The 21526-nt window shown below is 39.3% G+C and overlaps 1 protein-coding gene across 4 annotated transcripts in view; it reads right to left on the bottom strand.

Moving 5' to 3' along the window:
• The window catches only part of FNDC3B (fibronectin type III domain containing 3B), a 345183-nt gene that overhangs the window by 26251 nt on the left and 297406 nt on the right, over positions 1-21526 (bottom strand). For all 4 annotated transcript variants that reach the window (XM_047786565.1, XM_047786588.1, XM_047786572.1 and 1 more), the window contains 2 exons: positions 16600-16880; positions 4089-4301 (listed from right to left, as the gene is read on the bottom strand). In XM_047786565.1, the coding sequence (XP_047642521.1) occupies positions 4089-4301; positions 16600-16880 (494 nt within the window). The remainder of the gene's footprint in view (positions 1-4088; positions 4302-16599; positions 16881-21526) is intronic.

Genomic DNA, 21526 nt, shown 5'->3' with positions numbered 1-21526 from the left:
CACATAACAAGTCTGGCTGATTCAGATGAATTCTAGGTTGATTTACCTTGGGGCAAGGACTTGGGCAAGGTGCCCTTCTGGTATCCATTTTATTTACATGAAGTAGCCCCAAACTTAAAAAAAAAAAAAAAATCCACATGTAAAAGTACCACAATAGAAAAAGGTATTTGCAAGGAGAAAGACCCAGGGCATGTTTCTGTGCTCTGGATATTCCATCCTTGGTTTCCACCCAATCCTGAGTCTTTATCATTGGTCTTCATCCTGAGGCTCTTCAGCATGAGGTTATAATATTGGGACCTTTTTAAGACTCACCCAACCTGTTATCTTTTCTAATAAGCCTTCTGTGTTCATTTAATTTTAAGCCAAAAACACATGCCTTTTTCTTTTTCTCTTTTTTTTGGGCTTGAAGTTCTGGGGCCAGGGACTGAACCTGCTGTAACCGAGCCACAGCAGTGACAATTTGGGATCCTTAACCTGCTGCACAACAGGGGAACTCTTCATGCCATCTTTCTATCTCCCTCAATACTCTGTGCATGTGCCACTCTTTAAGCCTTCCACATCATGGTTAGCTTGAAGGTATCTGTCTTTCCAACCTATCCTCCACTGGACGGTGAGCTCCTTAAGGGCAGAGATCCAGCTTAATCTTCTTTGTCTATCCAGTACTTAAGCAAGCACAGCTCCTTTTTTTCATATAATAAGCTGAAATCAACTTAAAACATTTTTTCACCAGGATGATGAAAGGCTTTGGTAAAAATTCTATTACTATAGGAAATATTTCACTTTTTTATTCAAATGATGTCCATAGAGCTTTCAATACCTGGACTTTATAGGTACTCAGTACATAGAAGTTTACTTTAAAAAGTTTGAGAATATATTTTTGGCCAAACAGTTCACTTAGAAATCTCTAGGTCATTTCATATTTTTTGATTGTGAGGTATATAAATTAACATCATAAACTAGTACATCAAAGATGCAAAACCTTAGGTGTTTGGGACTTTAAGCAGTCACCCTTAAGGAAATTTAGTATCTTTCTTCTTATTTTCTTATTTGTCAAAAGCGGGAGCTAAAATACAAAGAAAAAAAGAGATAACATGCCCTAATCACTTACAAAAGACACCTTTCTGTATAGCATTTAGCTGACAAATAATCTACTAAGATTCACTGCTTTAAGGTGAAAAAGGTAGGAAGGACCTCAGAGTTCATCTTCCGGTTCAACCACTTTATTTTATAGATGAAGATAAAGCAGGAGCAATAGTTTAGCAGCTAAAGAATTGACTCAACTCTTTAACAGTTACCAAGCATGAAGTTATTCATTTTCACTGTGCTTCTGTTGCAGAAACTGTTTTAAGACTCAGGTTACTTTCACTAGTTGGCTAGGACCAAGATAGGACTCAGGTATTAGTGGCCCTCCTTTCAAATGCTTGTGGTAACTGGTGAGCCAAGAGTACAAGGCAAAAGAAATGTTTTGAGAGCTGACAGCTAAGAAAGCACATTAAAACCATGATGAGACCTAACTCTGGTTCTCACATTGGCCACAGCAGGATATAAATTTTTCCCATCCATAATATGAACTTATTAGTGGTTATTGAAATTGACACACATACTAAAGAATGTGTGCACTTTTCCCAAAAGCTACAACTGGAAACCTCTCTAGCATCCACAAGTTCAATGAAAAAGACAACTGTGTCTTTGGAAGAAGACACTGTTCCTTTCATTGGCCAGGTCAGTTCCAAGTCTTAAAGAACCTCAAGGAGACTAGAATTGACAAAGATAAGGCTAATAGCAAATATTATGATCTAACTTGGTATTTCTCCCTGATCCTTAGGAGTCAAGAGTCAAAGTTAAAGGCTTGGATACAGGAGACATTTGCTTCAGTTTCAAGACACTAGAAGAGTCATTTTCAAACTCAAACTAGGCCAAGCTGCATCCTCCTAAATCCCAGGAAAATAATTCCACAAATAGAATGAGAATTTATTATACTCTATATTCCCATCACTTTAATAACTTCTGGGAGCACTGACAAATCTAATTTAAAAAAGATGAATTTGGATTCCAGCTCATAAAATTAAGAAAAATACTCTTCCTAATGTTAAGTTTTCCTAAATTGCCATTTAAATTTAGGCAACTCATTTATTTGATTAACAAGGCCAGCCTTTTTTTTTTTTTCTTTTTAAAGGAAAGAGCATGTATTGATTACCAGACTGCACTATTTTCTGTCTAGCATATTTAAATGTCTAACAACAGCATACTTATTTGGATCAGTGCTCATGGGATTTTTGTTCTAAGCATCTGTATGGTTCTCTGTATGAGGTACCTCAGGTGCGTGCCCTGCACTGGGCAGGACTGCAGTATGAGGGACTGTAGGTTTGGTGCAGAGCTACCACTCTCCCCATATACTTGGAGGTAACAGTAGAGGCAGCTTCCTGGGGAGGTCAGGAGGCCCTGACTCTGATCCCAATTCTTGTTCCAGCTTCAACAACATTTCTGGCCTTCATTTTTCCAAATGGTACAACCGGAAGGTATTCTCTAAGGAAGGGTCTCCCTACTGCCAATGCAAGCCAAAAGCCCAGGAAAAAACACAGACTCATTTATGAATTTCCCCAAACACTAGCTGTCTATATTTATCATGACTTCTGTTAGTCCATAATTCCCGTTCTTGCCAGTAAGGTTGAGAAGCCTCCCGCCAGTAAAATAATGAGCCTGTGAAAATGCATCCAGAAGCACATGGCACAGTAAAATGAATGATCTTATCTATGAATGAGTATGAATTTAATCTCTAATGAACCTCTCCACAAGAAGCTATACCTTCTTTGTGCTTTCTACACTAGGACTGATTTCCAAAAGGACAATCACTTTTTGTTCTTTTAAAAAGTCAAACTATTGTATTTGCCAGGTCCTTCAAAGTCAAGTTCAAATGTTCTCAGTTTCAAAAAGCTGTTCTTGATCTTTGCAACCAAATGGTTTCTATTCTTTTTTCCTTATGCCTGTCCCTCCAAACTCCCTGTGCTCTTTTCTGCAGTGGCACCAGTGTTCTATGACTGTTTGTTGTTGATATTATGTTCCTGAAGGCGGAGGCAGTGCCTGGGCTTTTGTTCTTGATCTTGGTCTCCACCGAAGGCCCACCTCAAATACTGCCTTCCACACAGCAGGATTCCACCTAGCTGACATGAATCAAAGTACAGAGCAGGGCAGAGGTTGGACAGGGGTTTCTATGCTAACTAGAACTAGCTCCTCATGCAAAAGAGAAGGATACTATGATGCATAAAGGAAATGATGGAAATACTTCACATATACTGGTTCATGCTTCAGCAGGCATGCAAAGGGAAACAACAGCATGGATCCACACCACCAGGCTGTCTTAGGTTTTTAAGTTCATATGCCACCTCCTTCAACTGGTCCTCTCATTTCAATTTGGTAGCAGAACTTTCTGTTGCTAACTTTTGCTCTGCATCTAAATTATTCCTAAATACAGTTCAGTGGCCCATCTTCTGATCTGCCATTTTCAGAGGAAATGAAGTTAGGTTAAATAAATACTATGTGAAAGGCTGGATTTGATTTCTATAGCCAAGAGTGTTTCCTGAGCATGGAGTCTTATAAAGAATCTCCTATTTGCTCTGGTTAATTTGATATTATTGCATTGCCCAGAGTTACAGAGTACAATCCCCATGTGTACATCACCACAGCTATTTCAGATGGGTAAACATGTTTGTCCTGATGGTTACTGAATATTTAAAGAGGTTAACATCTCTTCCTGAGTCTTATTTCCCTCTGTACCCATGACTCATATAACATTATTACAGAGTGGCCTTGAATTTGACCATTTTCTTTTTAGATAATTTCTCTCCATTATCTGGCTTTATGAAAGAAAACACACACACATATATATTACATGTAGGGAAATCAGGATCTTTAGAATGTTAATTTAAAAAATTCCAAATGGAGAATGGAGGGTATAACTTCAGGTATAAAATGCAGGACCCAAACACAGAGGAAGACTTTCAATGAAGAGGAAGAGTGTTTCAAAGGACAAAGGAACAAGGAAGACTTCACCCCATTAGCCAAAGCCACCGACTCTTTGGGCCCCTCACCTCTTGTTCCTGTCCTCCAGCTGCAGTGTGTACACCATGTCATCGGCAGCATGTGTCTTGGCGTTACTGTCTCCCCATTTCAGCTTCAGGCTCTGAGGCCCGGCAGCGGCACATTCGAGCCTAGGAGGCAAAGGTGGTAACGGCCGAGTTTTTGCTTTAATAAACTGACTAAATGGTCCAGCTCCAATTTCATTTATGGCCTGAATTCTGATCCTGGAAGGAGTGGAAAAAAAAATAAATAAATAAAAACAACGCAAAAATCAGAAATGTTGGAGGGATAAGACGCAGTGATTTCCCCATTTGCAATAAACACTGTGTGGTGTATTTCTTACTTGTCCCTATAACCACTATCATGGAATAAAGGAAAACACGTTAAAATAATTCAAGACAGAGAAAGAGGCAGCTTGGAGGAAGATTATCCTCTCCATTTCAAAAACAGCCCCCCCAAAGTACATTAGCAAGATGTCCCTTAGTTCTTTAATTATGAATAAAAGGAAGAAAAAAAAGGACTGTTGTCTGAGGGAAGACAGCCTGAAGACTTTTGTATTTTGTTCTAGCCACCTTCTAGCTGCCTCAAAGTCAATTTTGGAAGTAAGTGAGCTATAAAGAGGAAATGAAGCAGCAGAACAAGACAGTCTCCTTCGAAATTCAAGATAAATAGCTTTTCCAAAGTAAGTTTTTCCTCTCCTTTCTCTAGACGCACCCACCAACCTCTTCTGGTCCTTAACCAAAGCTAAGTGTGCAGACACTGCTGGTAACATGATATCATTCAGATGTGCAAAAACCTTAACTGGGTATTTACTATGTGCAGTGATATAGTAATAAAGACATAGTAACACTGTGCTCATGGTCCAGGAATTTAAAGTCAAATGATTAAAATGTATATATAAAACACTGTCCTATTTATTACTCCTATTTTTCTCATTCCTCCACTTCCTTACCAGTTGACCAAAACAGTTCTTCAAGGCTATCACACAGCACACAATGGCACTGCTCCATTTTCATCCTCAACCCTGCCTCTGCAGTGCTGCCTGATAGGAAGCTTGTTTCCTGCTGTAGTTGGTGGCCTGCAGACCCCTCTGCTCCTCTGACCAAAGGTCTCACACCTGCCCCCACCCCACCCTCTGCTCTTCCTCTCTTCTTTTGAACAATATGGATATTTCTTTCGATCATCTCAGCACTTCCTCAGCTTCATCCACTTAAAATCCTTTCTAGGCCTGCGTCCCCTCCATCTCTTCATACCTCATTACTAGGCCTCTGGTGGAACCTTCACTCAGGCCCCTTGCTAGGTACCTAGGCATCTCATTGTGCTGAAGCGCAGTTGCTACATCACTAGGTCTAAAAGTTTCAACATTTAAACCTGATTTGAATTCGACAGTGTTTCAAAACACATGGTAACAAAAAACACAATCAGAGAAATTCTCAGGAAACATATCAGTTTAAAAAGTTCTTATAGGAGTTCTCTTGTGGTGCAGTGGGTTAAGGATCTGGCCTCATCACTGCAGTGGCTCAGGTTGCTGTCATGGCATGAATTTGATCCTTGGCCTGGAAATTTCTACATGCCACAGGCACAGCCAAAGAAAAAGTGTTCTTATAATTTAGATTTACATACTTCTCACTTATGGCTGTTATTATTTATACTTAAATAGAAAATATCATTTAGGAGAGTTCCCATCATGGCGCACTGGAAACAAATCCAACTAGGAACCATGAGGTTGCAGGTTCGATCACTGGCCTAGCTCAGTGGGTTGAGGATCTGGTGTTGCCATGAACTGTGGTGTAGGTTGAAGATGCGGCTCAGATCCTGAGTTGCTGTGGCTCTGTTGTAGGCCAGCACCTACAGCTCCAATTAGACCCTTAGCCTGGGAACCTCCATATGCTGCAGGTGCGGCCCTAAAAAGACAAAAAAAAAAATTTTTTTTGGTATTTTAATATTCCCCATATGACCTCAAGTTAACCATAATTCTTCAAATTTAAAACTATGTAACTCAGCAAGTCAATCTAATAACATGTCTGTAAGTTGTAAAGAAAAAAAAACAGATTAATATGCAATTAGTAGGAATAAAGCACACTTCACCCTGTCTCTCCCACTGAATGCAGCTGTTCAACTTGGACAAAACAGAGCAGCTATTTAAGAACTCCAAAAAGGAAATAGTAGCTGGAGGATTTGGGGAAGAATCTGAACTATCTCCAAACCAGCAGTGAATTTCCCATGTTCCCCTCCATTACCCTCCAGACTGGACTCAGCGCAGCTGAAATCCAGGAACCAGCATCTGCATGGACAGAGAACTTTAGGAGAAGGCTGGCTCGAAAGAAGGAGGTCTCTGAATGGTCAGGATGAATGGGGGATTTTCCCAAATTCCTCCTTTTTTTTTTCCTTTTCTACATTCTCTTATTCCCCAGCCCTTAGCCAAATCAATCATATTGATAGCCTAAAAAAGGAAAATCACATGATCACATCAGTTGATACAGAAAAAGCATCTGATGAAATCCAACATATATTCCTAATAGAAATTTTCAGCAAACCAGAGAAAGAAGGGAACTTTCTCAACCCGAAAAGGGCATCTATAAAAATACCTACAGCTAACATTACACTTAATGGTGAAAGACTAAATGGAAGATCAGGAACAAAGCAAAGATGTTTACTCTCACCAGTCCTATTCAACATTAGGTACTCGTCACAGCCCAGCGGGAGAAAAAAAGGCATAGAGGTGGGAAATAAAGAAATAAACTAAAAGACCCTGTTAAGAATATTAAAGACCACCTAAATAGAGACAAACATACTGTGATGATGAACTGGAAGGCTCTACACAGAAAAATATGTCAATTCTCCCCAAATTAATCTATAAAATGCAATTCTAATAAGATTCCAGAAGGATTCTTCTTAGATATTGATAAGTTGATTCTAAAAGTTATATGGCAAGGCAAAGGAACTAAAATTGTTAACACAAGTTTGAAAAATAAGAATAAAGTTGGAAGGATCATACTACCTGATTTAGGACTTTCTATAAAGCTTACTATAAGCGATCAAGATAGTAACAGACACACAGACCAATGGATATAGAGCTATATAAATATGGCCAATAGACTTTCAACAAATGTGCAGCATTAACTCAATGAAGAAACAACAGTCTTCTTAACAATTGCTTTTGGATCTCAAAAGGGAAAATAAATCAATCTCAATCTAAACCTCATATTTTATTCAAAAGTTACCTCAGAATGGATCATAGATCTAAATGTAAACTATAGAACTTCAGAAGAAAACAGGAGAAAATATTTGTTACCTAGAATTAATGAGTTAAGATATAATGTGAAAAGCATGTATCCAAAATGCATCTGAGACCTTTCAAAACTCAACAGGAAAACAAAACAACCCAATTTAAGAAATGGGCAAAAGACTAGAACAAATGCTCCACCAAAGAGGATATACATATGGCAAATAGGTAAGCAAATAGCGCTTAGCATCATTAGCCTTTAGGAAAATGCAAATTTAAACTACAATGAGGTACTACTATATCCCTATTAAAATGGCAAAAATAAAAAATGCTTAATATCATTCTGGCAAGGATAAGGAACAAATGAAACTCATTATTTTGCTGATAACCATGCAAAATGCTATAGTGACACCAGAAAGCAGATTTCTTACGAAGTTTTTTGTAAATTTAACATACATTTGTTATTTGACCCGGCAATCACACTTCTTGGGCTTTACTTTAGAGAAATTAATGTTCACACAAAAACCTGCACATGAATGTTTCTACCAGCTCCATTCAGAATCACCCAAAATTGGTTGAACATCTGCCTCACAGCTTGGAATGTAGTGGACACTTACCTCTGATAAAGTACAGCAAAAATTCCATTACCAAGAACCTTGTGGATAATGCAATGTCAGACTCTCAGTATAGCATCGAAAGACTGCAATACACTCTCCCCTGCCTCCCAACATGAGTCTTATAAAACAGCTGTATAGTATTAATAAGAGCTTTCCCCCTATGATTAGAAAAGTAAGAACTTCTCCTGCAACTGGAGAGGAAAATTCCTTTTTTTTTTGTCTTTTTCTAGGGCCTCCCGTGGCAATATGGAGGTTCCCAGGCTAGGGGTCCAATCAAAGCTGTGGCCGCAGCAACTCAGAATCCAAGACATGTCTGCGACCTACACCACAGCTCACGGCAACACCGGATCCATAACCCACTGAGCAAGACCAGGGATCGAACCTGCAACCTTATGGTTCCTAGTTGGATTCATTAACAACTGAGCCACGACGGGAACTCTGGAAAATTCTTTTTTAAAAGGTGGTCATCATGGTGGTAGAATTTACTATCTCTTTTCTCTGCTCAGGAAAAGGGAATTAAGCCAGAACTAGTCTTTTTTTTCAATGGTGAACAAATTCTGTCACCTGCAAGGTTTTTATTAGTGTCTTTCTACTGTCCAGACTGTCATTCTTTTTCTTTCTTCTGGGCACAAGTATTCCAAGAGCTCGGAGGCCAAGATGCTTCCTTCATCCACTTGGCCACAGTCCTCCAGAGCCAAGCTCACCTTGCATTCAAGGAGATCCTACTGTTTTGCTCCATGCAGACTAAAGAGCCCATGGCTACATTAATAAGTAAAGGGAAGAAAGATAAAGGGTTCCTTAACATTGTTCTGCTCAAAGATAAAAAATTCTAAGAGATCTGAATCATTTCTAAGAGTTAAAAAAATAGTTTATAAAATATAAGCATCAAGATGCAGAAAGAAATGGAGATTTAATATTTGATTTCTTTTTATAAATTCTTTTTTCTGCAAAGCTTCCATAGTATTTTGATAGGTATTGGGTTCCTTACATTCGTAACTCTAAGGGTCTCTGACCTATCAACTGAGAAGTACTTGGTTGGCATATCAGATTTTAGCCTTAAATACATACAGATACACACACCACCACCGACAGCAAGAATGTTATGGTAGCAATTTAACTCTCCAGCAGTGAAGTCTCTTTGGCAACTCTGCTCATCACTTTGGTGACCTTGGGGAAATTACCTAACACCTTCAACAGTTTCCTTCTATAGAAAACAGGGGTAGCAATGTCTTTGCTGCATTTACAAATAGGATTACTTAAGGAATATGGGAAGTACTTTCTATTTTTTAATATTTTATACTTCACCGTACAACCAGAAAAGGATTCAAGGTGGCCAAAAACACTTCAGTGAAGTTTAAAGCACTAATTTACAGAGTTAGTATTTTTAGGACTCTTTTAAGATTGTATTCTTTCTGAACAGTGAGAAAAATGTGCTGGGCAACCATAAGGAGCAGCACTGTGCTGGGCACGAGGTGCGTCCTCAATTCATTGTATTATTGCCACCACTTTGCCTTATAACTTAAGGAATTTGCTGATATCATCTATGTTTTTCCTTCTTCTAAACTATGACCAAGGATCCAGCAATAGCTAAAGCATTACCTTCTTTTTAGACCATCCTCAGAAGGTGAGGTAATAGCTTGGGAACAGATGAAAATGTTAACGATAACCAGTGCAACATGCAACACTGAGAATTTGCTCTGTTCAAGGGACTGTGCTGTGGAGTAGGAACTAGTACGGTTGTCCCTCCATACCCACGGGGACTGGCTCCAGGACTCCTGCAAATGCTAAAAGCCACAGATGCTCAAGTCCAGTATGTAAAATGGTACAGTTCGGTGGGCCCTCTGGACCTGTGGATATGGAGAGATGACTGTTTGCTCTTGCTTTTAGAGATGAGGAAACTGCAGTTAGCTCAGGTTAAATAATTCAACCTAAATGACGCAGTGCCTACTAGGTGCTGAAGTCTAGATCTGATATGGACAATACAATCTCTAATTTCTATCCTGACCCCGAGGAAAGAATTACTTGGTCTATTTTATAAGTGAAGGAACTGTGGCCCGCCTAGGTTCAGTCACTTGCGCTATCTTCACAGCAGATAGGGGTTAGATCTGGGTGTGAACCTGGTTTTTCTAGGCTCAAAGTCTTTGTGCCCCATTCTGACACACCATGCCCTCCAGGCAGAGCCTGAACCAACACAGCTTCTAATCCAACCAAAAGACAGTTTTAATTCAAACCACACTTTCAGTTCAACAACTACCTTTTGCCAATGAAATAGACATTGAGAACAAATTTATTTTCACATTACTGAAACAACTTTTGGCCTTGAAATGAACTACCTATATTTTAAAATCTTCACTTCAATTTATTCAAACAAAATGTGTTTCAATAAAAATGCATAGAAAACTTTTTTTTGTGTGTAGCTGATGTACTGTACTACTGTTAATTAGTTTTAATGATAAAGTAGCACTCAAAACTGAAATAGAACTGAGAAACTGATCAAATGAGGCCATGTCTTCTTGCATTCTGGCAAAAATATTAATAACTCTGGGTCTAAGAGGCTGAGAAAACTGAACAAGGACTAAGGCAGTTAATATTTCTTTGGTTTGGGGATGAAAAATGCAGTACGTGAAAATCATTTCTTAATTCCAGTGAGAGTTCACCCAGGACTAATGAACAAAGCCAACGCTAACCTGAGGAACAAGTCCAAGAATTCACTCAGAAAAAACTGATTTTCAAGTTTTATTAATTAATCTATCCCAAACCCAAACTTGAGAAGTTTTCTCTTTAACCAAAGTAACATATTAATCTTGACATATAGATAGGATCTACAGTTGTTGTTTTTTAAGCATGCAATGTATATCATTTTTCTAGAATCTTAAGCTCTGCAAAGTAAGTATAAGAGAAATGGAATTTTGTTTTCCAATTTAGGGAAGTGATTTAACTCTGAGGAGCTCTGTCTTGGCCAAACTGATGTGAAAAATCTCTTCAAGTATCCAAGACTCTGCCACATCCATCAATACGCTGATATTAAGAAGCATATTCATTACAAATTTTGATTGCAAATCCACTATTAAAATATTGACTGTCTAATTTTAGATGCCAAATACATCACTGCTTCAGAAGATCATAGTCTTCCAATGCACTTATACACACATACTTACTCTTTCCCAAATGACACTACATATGTTAAAAGAATGACTTTGAAAACAAACCTTCTTCAACTGACTTCGTAATCACAATTGGCCATCAAGTGCTCAGGGTGTGGGATGAGGGGCCAGTGCCCCCTTCTGCCATGATGAGTTGGGGTAGGAGAGGCCTAAGAAGCAGAAGATGGGCTTTTTATCCCACCCTGCCAACCAACCATCTATAATCACCTAATTACAAAGAGAAAAATACAAAAGGGTAGAATAATCTTCAGATGACTTCTGAGGAAACATTAAATAATAGCTCAAATATAGAAAACGTCTTTCAGGGAAAAGATGGGTTTGGAGTGAAGTTGTTCAGAGGGGGCTCCCTGGGAGGGTGATCTTAGCCAGCTGAGATCCATCCCTCCCTTCAACTGAGCTACTTCTTACAGCTTCTAGGGTCCAAGGGCCACATTCCACCTCCAGGTACTAAGACTTGCCCTGCTTGACAGGAAAGCAACCTTAAATGTCTCCTATGGCTTAGAGGAGAGTGCCAGATTCCCATATACATCTCTACCTATCATCTCGTCATAACCCACCTGCCAGGTTATTTCTTCCCTGCCCAACATTAGCAACAGATAATTTATTAAGTGCTTAGCATGCGTCAGGTCCCACACAAGGTGCCTAAAGCCTAAAACACACGACAACCCTAACATGTAGTTAAATTATCCTCATTTTATAGATCTAAGAAAGGAGGAGCCTAAGTAGCTTGCCAGAGGTCACACTAGTAAGTGAGGGACCCAGGATTGACATTAAGGTTGCCTGACTCCAGTCCACTAATTCTGAACTACTCAGAACTTGTTTCCTTATAAAGCCCACCTCATCTTGTTAGAATGAAATGATTTATGATTCACTTCTTGGCAGGCTAATGCAGTGCTTAAGACTCAACAAATGTTATTTTCACTCCCATTTTACCTAGCAAAAAGGGCGTACATGAGCATAGCAAACAAACTTACCTTACATTTTAGTTGTTTGCCAGCTTAGTATGAGTCAGGACATATAATGAGATGCCAAAAGAGCATCAGGCAACCTTACTAACTGCTTAGTATGGAGAATGAGGAGGGTGACAGTCTTGCTCTGCTCTGAGCCACCCAGGCAGACCATTCCTGGAGGTCAGGGCACTACTCATTGAAGAGGCCATCAAGAAACAGAGATCACCTGAAGTTCCCTTTGTGGCTCAGTGGTTAATGAACCTGACTAGGATCCAAGAGGATGCGGGTTTGATCCCTGATCTCACACAGTGGGTTAAAGATCCAGTGTTGCCGTGAGCTTTGGTGTAGGTTGCAGATGAGGCTCTGATCCTGCATTGGTGTCGCTGTGGTGTAGGCCAGCAGCTGTAGCTCCAATTAGACCTCTAGCCTGGGAACCTCCATATGGCACGGGTGCAGCCCTAAAAAGACAAATAAATAAATAAAATGAAGATGACTAAGTAGGAAACAGTGGACAAGATAATGATGTCTAGGCCCAAGGAGAGAGGCTCAGATAGATGTCTGTAGGTTGCAAAACCTCTTCAGATGATTCATATTACATTAACACTCAAGAATCACTGCTCTAGGGTAGAGTTCTCAAACTTTTAACAGGCATCCAAATCTCTAGCAGGCTAATTAAAGCAGAGTGCTCGGCCCCACCCCTAGAATTTCTGATTCAGTTGGTCTCCAGTAGGGCCTGATAGACCACATTTTAACACGTTTCTAGGTGATGCTGATGCTGCTGGTCCAGGAACACTTTGAACATCACTGTTCTAGCAGAAGGCCCAGGAACAACTGAGTAGATTTTAGCTACAGAGAGGCTTTAACAAAATAAAAGGGAAAAATAAAAGGGAAACTCTATAAAAGAGTTATCCGTGAATGGAATGACTGCCTGGTGAGTAGAAGCTGAAAACACTGCTCCATCACAGGTGATGCTCACACCAGTGTGCTGGGAGGGGTGATACCAGGTGATCTTGTCTCAGCTCACAAAGCCTATGGCTCTATGTGGCTGGAAGCAGGCAAAGGAAAACTATGTCTCTGTTTTCAGCAACCTTTTTTTTTTTCCTCAAACCAAAATGCAAACTCAATTTCATATGCAGTTCTAAGCTTAAAAGTAATTCCTTTAAAAATAGCATTGTAGGGAGTTCCCTTCATGGTTTAGCAGTTAATAAACCCAACTAGGATCCATGAGGGTGTGGGTTCCATCCCTGGTCTTGCTCAATGGATTAAGGGTCCGGTGTTGTCGTGAGCTGTGGTGTAGGTTGCAGATGTGGCTCGGATCTGGTGTTGCTGTGGGTGTGGTGTAGGCCAGCAGCTGTAGCTCCAATTCAACCCCTAGCCTGGAAACCTACATATGCCATGGGTGTGGCCCTAAAATAGCAAATATATATATATGTGTATGTATGTATAACAAAAAATAGCATTGCAATGCCAACCAAAATCTATACAGGGTGTAAATAAGTCAGTGGACAGTTTAGAAAGCACCAAGTGGAGAAGGAATGGAGCCATTTTTGTGTCAATAGGTTTGCTGGAGAGTGCAAATTTCTGCCCTGGCAAAACAGAGAATAAACTCAGAGTGAGAACAATGTGGAACTGCTGAAGGATAAAAAAACAAACAAACAGACAAACAAACAAACAAAAGAAACAAGTCCTTTCTTTTTTATCCAAGCCCTATAGGCTGTTTAAAATGTTTCTTTCTACATTTTTATCTAGAACATCATGATTTGTACACTTATATTTTAACCAATTTATAGGACAAAAAAAACGTGAGGTAAAAGTTGATTGGACCAAAATTACATCAGTAGTTCCCTGAAATACTCATATTTCACTATAATTACTGCCATTGCGTTTTTGAAACATAAAAGAACAAGACTATGGGTTGACCAAAGTTCTACTACAAAGTATCCAATTAGGTACTACAGAAAGGAAATTACTTAAGTTGGACAAAAGAAGATCTTAAATATTAATATTAATTTTAACATCTTAAATATGATACATCCAATTTATTGATTGGTCAGCAAATACTTCGACTTTTTTTTTTTTTTTGGTCAGGAACACACAAACATGATTTAGGGCCAAAGGTTTGGCTTTTCTAAAGCTGTTCATTTTTCATGCAATCTGTCTAAAATGCTGTCTTCCAAGGTACCCTATAAGGTTAAGAGCTGACATCTTCCCAATGTGACTTTCCATATTTAGCTCAACATATTGTCTTGTATATTAAAACTGAATTAAGTTATTTATGCTACATCAAGTACTTTTAAAAACAGATTCCTGAGGTTTCACTATCCAAATCAAAACTCATTTTTTCATAGTCTCTACATTACTAAACCATTTCATCTTCTCCATAACAGAATTATCCTCTGAGGGACTTTTTAACATGTCTTTAACCAACCACTTACGTGGAAGATATTCTTAGTAATTTCCACTGCAACAGACATTTCATCAATAAGCAAAGATTCCGTCTATCAGTTCCTTCATTTGAGCCTTTGAGCTCCAGATTTCTTTCTTGATATCATTTGATGATATACTAATAAACATCAGATTCTCCAATCTCAGCCTTCTATAAATCTTAAGGTTTTGTAATCATTTAAGCCACCTTTAAGGTATGCACAATGTCAGGAAGAAGCAAAATTCTCGGGCTAACACCTTGCCCTAAAAAACCTTTTATGATTTCTGATCTAAACATTCCAAAGACTGACCTGAGGATGTGAGTCCACTCTGGCATAGACATGGGTGTCGACCAAGTGGACTTAAGACCTTTCAGTGAGCCCTGAACCAGTGGCTTTTTCATAGGCTTTCAGGCCTGAGTGATCCAAGTCAAGAAATAATCTGGACATGCGGTCTCTCAGAAGAGCTAGGGGATGACACTCACTGGTCATTTTCCCCAGAGATCTACCTCATGCCAGGTCTCCTTAGAGCATCATCACTGGGGATGAGATCAAGGTCTGGGTTTAATCACCTGTGGATCTCCTTAGCATCTGATTAGAGTGCTCTGGACACAATAGTCACTTAGCACTTGGTTAGCAAACAAAAAGTAGAGACTGATTTTCTGAGATTGGCTAAAAACGAAAACATGCTCTTGGCCTGCCCCTTCACCTGTGTATGTCATACCTCTATTCAGTTTTTATCTTGAGCCCCACTTCAAACCATCTTGACCATTCTGAACCTTGGATCTTCCTCTCTGAAAAGCCAACAGGACTCTCCAGTGTGATTTTCAGCCTGTGATGTCACAATCACCTGCTATCTTAGGTTGCTTTTTAAGTGTCCTCCAACTCCCTGAGTGCTCGGAGGGTGAGGATGGTGTTTATCACTATTTCATAGATCCACAGTGCATAGTGCTATGCCCAAAAGAAATTTCTTAAAAAAATGCAAGAGTAAACAAAAAACTGTCATTGTTTTGAGAAGCAAAATGAATACACTTATATGAATTACTCATAAAAAATTTGGTAAGAGAGAAAGTACAGATAATAAGGCAGGATGGAACTTTTTTGTCTTATAGCTGATGAGCTGATTTCTTTCTGCAGCTTCTGGGGATTAAAAAAGGTAGTCTATCAGACCATAGCATTAGAAAACACTTCAGAAAAAAAATAAGCGAAATGATAAACATTTTTTTAGCAGCAAGTTTATCTGCCTGTCCTTCATTCTCCTCGCCCCACTAAGAAGAACCAGTTTTCTTAGGTGAAGATCTTGATGATAATGAAAATTACAATCTTTGTTTACTGTGCACTTGCTCTGTACTGACAGGCTCTATAGAAGCATTTAATATTCATTTATTCCTTACAACATGCTTTTGAGGTAAGTAATCTTGTTCTCATCTTGTGAAAGAACCTGTGACACAGAGAATTTAAGGAACCTGCCTAAAGACACAGCTAAGGACTCATACCTGAATCTGTGCTCTTCTTCCCCTCCTTGAGAAGCCATTTAATCTGACAAAGGGAGACACCCTGAGAGGGCACAGTGAATACCCAGATGGCTCCTGCACTCCTCTAATGCTAATCATAAACTTTTTGTTTTTGTTCCCCAACCATAGTACCTTGGGGACAGAGCTAAATGACCTGAAATCTTAAGAGGCCATGTTGAGAAAAAGGTGTATGAGAAGAGGCTGGCTCCTAGACAGGAACTCTTGGGGGAGGAAAGAAAGCAGGTGCTAACTGAGTTTTGCTGGGTAGAGTGTGATGTAACTTCTTTTCTCTGGCCTCTTGTGAGATCCAGAGTAAAAGGTGGGCCAAGTACATGGTAGAGACAGAGGGTGTCCACAGAGTGAGGAGTCTAAATACAAAGAAAAGTAGTTTATCAAAAGACCAAGACTGATTTAAAATGGTAGGTGCAATCCCCCCCTCAAGGCTTAGGAATATCAATTTGTAACAGAACAGTCAAGTCAGAAGCAGCGCAAGTTTTTAAGCTATATTTGCAGTTAGTACTCATAAGTATATTAAGAATGAGTAGAATTCACCCGTTTGGGCTTTAGGATCTGCAAGGATCTGCAGCCTGAAGTGGATGCAGCTTTATTTCTGCTTTTCTACACTCACCGGTAGGTGGTTTCTGGAAGGAGATCTTTCATAATGTGGGTGGTGGTATTGCCCACAGTGACACTAGTGTCTCCAAGATCAATATTGTAAGCAAGGATTTCAGATCCATTATTGCACGGCTCTTCCCAGTTCAGTACAAGGCACACAGAAGGCGAATCAGGATAGGCATTGAGGGTCTCCTCCTCCAGGACACAGAGAGTGGAGACAGGGTCAGGGGCAGATGCTGGTGTCTGGCAAAGGACAAGCTCGCTGTACGGTCCTGCTCCAGCTTGATTAACAGCCTAGAAAACAGAACAGCAAGACAAAGTCCACATTATCCTATTAGCACATTCTAATACTTCCACATTAGGTGCCGTTAAATAAATTTAAAGTAATGTATGATTAAATGTAGGTAGAAATAAATCCTCTACAATGTTCACACAAAAAAGGCCAATCACACCGTTTCTGCTAATAAAAGATAATTTTGCCATCATCACTTCTTTTTTTTAGCCACACCCACGGCATTTATAAATTCCCCAGCCAGGGATCAAACCTGTGCCATGGCAGTGACTGAAGCCACTGCTGTGCTCACAATGGATCCTTAACCTGCCGAGCCATCAGGGAATTCCTGTTATGATGAATAATTTTTAAGATAACACTTTATACAGCCCACTTTGGTTTACATATTGTCTTATGCAATCTTCACAATAACCATCTGAGGTAGACAGTACATGGCAAATATTCTTATCTGCCTTTTGCAGAGGCGGGAACTGTCAGATTAAGTAATTCGGGCCCCAGATTTAGATGCCAAACTGGGACCAAAATTCAATAATCCTACCTTTGACTCCAGTGCTGCTTGGGAAGAGCTATAGGAATTTCAGAAAAGATATCTACTGTTTTCCATGTGAATGCTAAACTCTCATCTGAAGTCAATCCTCAGCTCTCATCTGACCTTACCTGAACACCACCGCTGACACTCTACCAGGCACTGTTTTCAAATGCTTACACAGTGTCTGGTCCCATCCTCTTGCTTTCCTTATCTGCCACTGCTTCTCAATAGCCTCTGCTGGTTGCTAGTCATCACCAGTATTTCCCAACACTGGAGAGCACCAGGCCTTGGATCTCCCATACGTCTTTGCTATCTCTGCTTCAAGGGACATCTCATCTTGTCTCAGAAGTAAATGCCATTTATATCCTACTTCCAAATTCTGCCCTGAATGCCAGGCTAGTGTATTCACCTGACAATTGAATATCTCTACCTGACTGTCAAACAGGCACCTCAAGCTTAAGCATATTCACATATCCAAAACTCCATCTTACCCCTCCTCACAAAAAAACCCCACTGTGCCTCCTGTGGTTTTCCCATCCTTCAGTTCATTACATCTGAGTCACTGCTGGGCGTCGTCCTTCCTCTCCCCGCCCTGTCCAGGCCATCATTGCATCCTTTACCACCCTAGTCCAACCACACTCTCTCTCATCTGATTACTATAATGGCCTCCCACCTGGTATCACTGTCAGCCCTTGCCCCATAGTCTGTAATCGCTGTTTAGGTCCATTCAATGGCCTCCCGCTATATACAGAATACACTTCAAGGTCCTCCCAACTAATTATAGGATCCAATCTGATCTGCTCACCATCGCCACAATCCCCCCAAACCCATGACCACTCTGCCTTCATCGTCCAGTACTCTCCCCGTCACTCCCTCTGCTCCAGACACCCTGGTGTCCGTGCTTTTCCACAGGGACACCAAGCTGGCTCTCACCTCGGGGCTTTTGGAACTTGTTGCCCTTTCTGTCCACAAAGCTTTTTCCCCAGACATCTGCACAGCCCATTCAATCATCCCCTTCAGGCTTCTTTAAAGCATTTCCTTTTTATGGAGGCTTCTCTGAACACATTTCAACTTGTAGTCACCACTATCCCAACTCCCATGACCCTTTTCATTTCTTATTTCCCTTTGCCTTTATTTTTATCACAGCATTTATCACTAACATAATATATATTTCATTTGATTACTCCTTTGATTAGAATGCAAGTGCCATAAGGGCAAGGTTGTGTGGTTCAGTGTGTGGCCCTAGCAATTAGAACAGTACCTGATACAAAGTATATGCTCAATAAATGTTACTAACGTTATTTTCTTTACAAAGACAGCTGCCAACGGCCTCACAAAAATGAACATAGTTTAAAATCTTACTTCATAGTAGAGCTTATGAGGAAAAATATGAAGTGAAAGGAAAGTAAGGAAAGTTGTTCTGAGTTCTTAAATCAAGGTTTAAGACAAAACTTACAATGCCTGTGTATTAATATTAATTGCAAAGAAGCAAGCTAAGAGCATTCATTTGTTCTCAACTCATTTTTGAAACACTACTTTTATATTTTTTCATATTTAGTCCTACTTCATGACAACACCAACTCTCTTTTTGGTAAAAAAAACTTATGCCACTTACAAAACTTATTATTGTAAGAATATATATTTAGAGGTTTTATTTTTGGATACAAATTTATCACAGGGGCAGAAAAATAAGAAAATTTCATATCAATTAAGGCTTTAATTGGCATGTAATAGAAGGGTAAGAACATGGATTTCAGAGTTGGAGTTTTGTTCATATCTTAACTCCATTCCTTACTAACTGGTTGATCTTAGGCAAATTAACATCTCTGAGTCTGTTTCCTCAGGTGTAAGATGGGGACAGCAACACACAGTTTACAGAATTACTGTAAAGATTAAATTTGTTAACATGTAAAATCCTGGCAGAGTGTCAGGCCAATAGTCAGTGCTTCACTTCTCTCCTTTCCATTAGGAAAACCAAGAACAAAACTGTGATAGCAATTTTCCTATTTTTTGAAACCAATTTTCCTACACAAAAAACAAATAAGCAAAAAACCACACAACAAAATACTTTATTTGAAATTTTAGACATACAGAAAAGTTGTAAAAATAGTGCAGAGAAATTCCCATACATCTCTCAACTTGCTTCCCCTAATACTACTACCTTATATAATTATAAAACAATGATCAAAACCAGGAAATTGATGTTGGTATAATGGGATTAACTATATATAGGCCTGATTCAGATCTTACCAATTTCTCTAATAATGTTCTTTTTCTATTCCAGGATCCCATCTAGGACCCAACTTCTTTTACTGGCTTTATTCTATGGAAAATGTTTTCTTGATTTATACCATCTATTACTACCAGTTTTCAAAGGAAACAATTCAAAAAAACCTTACTAAAATTTAAGAATATGCCCATAATATACAACATGCCTCATGTGAGCACAATTACTTGGGTATATATAAACTAAAGTATTCCTATGGGGGAGTATAAACATTCAAAAATTCCTGAGCAAAACAAGAAATGTTCTACCCAATTTTTGTAAAACACAGTATAGCTATTATGGCGATTTAATTTTTATGGCACCAAATATTCAAAAGAATGTTTAGCTTTAACTTGATTTGTAGCAATGTCTAATGAACATAATTCAGATTTGGTCCAATGGCTATCAGGAAATCAATATAGGTTGAGGAGACAGACCCTTTTCCTGGCTTCCAATACTTCTTCTTTTTTTTTTTTTGTGGTCTTTTTGCCTTTTTCTAGGGCCGCTCCCGCAGCATATGGAGGTTCCCAGGCTAGGGGTCAAATCGGAGCTGTAGCCACCAGCATACACCACAGCCACAGCAACTTGGGATCCGAGTCACGTCTGCAACCTACACCACAGCTCATACCCACTGAGCAAGGCCAGGGATCGAACCCACAACCTCATGGTTTCTAGTCAGATTTGTTAACCAATGAGCCACGACGGGAACTCCCTCCAATACTTCTTTAGCACAGCAATGGTGGTCTTGAAAGTACTAACCCCTTTATAGGATCTGACTCATTTTTTGACAAATAATTACAGACATTTGAAAATATTTACTACTGATGGCTGTCAAAACAAAAGGCAAGATTACTATGTAGGCTCTATTCCTGCCAATGTATCTTTTAAAATCCAATTTGGGGAAGCTAATGCCAAGTGACAACGTTTACCCTGAAAGTAAAAAAAGGAAGAACATTTTAAAGAGAGACCAAAACTCGAAAAGCAGAAAAGAGTCAAGTTCTTTCCTGTGATGGCAGACAGTTTTTATTTATATCCTGACTTGTTCCAAAAACAGGAGTGTAGCAGATAATTTAACCTTTTCCTAGTGACTCAGCATTGCTATTATAAAGCTCAGATAATGTACTGTGACCCTGACTCACTGATGAAGGGTTAATTACATCCCAGGCCTCTATTCAACAAAGAGAGTGTGTATAACTAAAGAGTTTAGCCAGAAATGTTTATGATAAAACAGGTATCAGAATTTAACAGAAAAGCTTCAGCTGATCTGGAAAATTAACTTATGAAGGGAATATTTTCTCCAAAGAGGCCAGAGACACTAAGTTTAGCTGGCCTTGTAAAATCCAATATGATCCATGACTTAAATCACGTGGAAACCTAAATCTGGCATCCTTGCTTCTTTATCTACTTAAATCTAAATGTGTGTGAATATTGAACCCTTCAAGGTCAAGAACCAAATCTGATGAAATCTTGGTATCTTTCCTGTTAATCATCTGAAACATTTTTTGATTCTGGCACAAAGCAGTGCTCAGGAATATTGTACTGAACAAATAGAAAGAAACAAACAAATAACCCTGTTTTCTCTCGACAATAAAGCTTTACAAAGGGAAAAAATATATATTTATCCAAGTGAATAAAGTGAAAGTAAACCCATGACTATTGTTCCTCCTAGAGGTTGGGCTAGGAGCCAATTATTCTTTCCCAATGGAAGCTTACAGATAACCAGCCTTGTCCATGGTCATGGAAGTGGGAAGTAGGTTCTATAATAGAGTGCAGACTGGCCAAACTACTCTAGCATTTGTTTTTGGCTCCATTTAACATCTGGAATGTGAATTTTAAAATGTTTTTTGCCTTTT

Source organism: Phacochoerus africanus, chromosome 1 (genome assembly GCF_016906955.1).
Source record: "Phacochoerus africanus isolate WHEZ1 chromosome 1, ROS_Pafr_v1, whole genome shotgun sequence".
In the NCBI taxonomy this organism is placed as follows: Eukaryota; Metazoa; Chordata; class Mammalia; order Artiodactyla; family Suidae; genus Phacochoerus; species Phacochoerus africanus.
The sequence above is the reverse complement of the archived record's forward strand: the minus strand, read 5'-3'. Positions and strand labels throughout refer to the sequence as shown.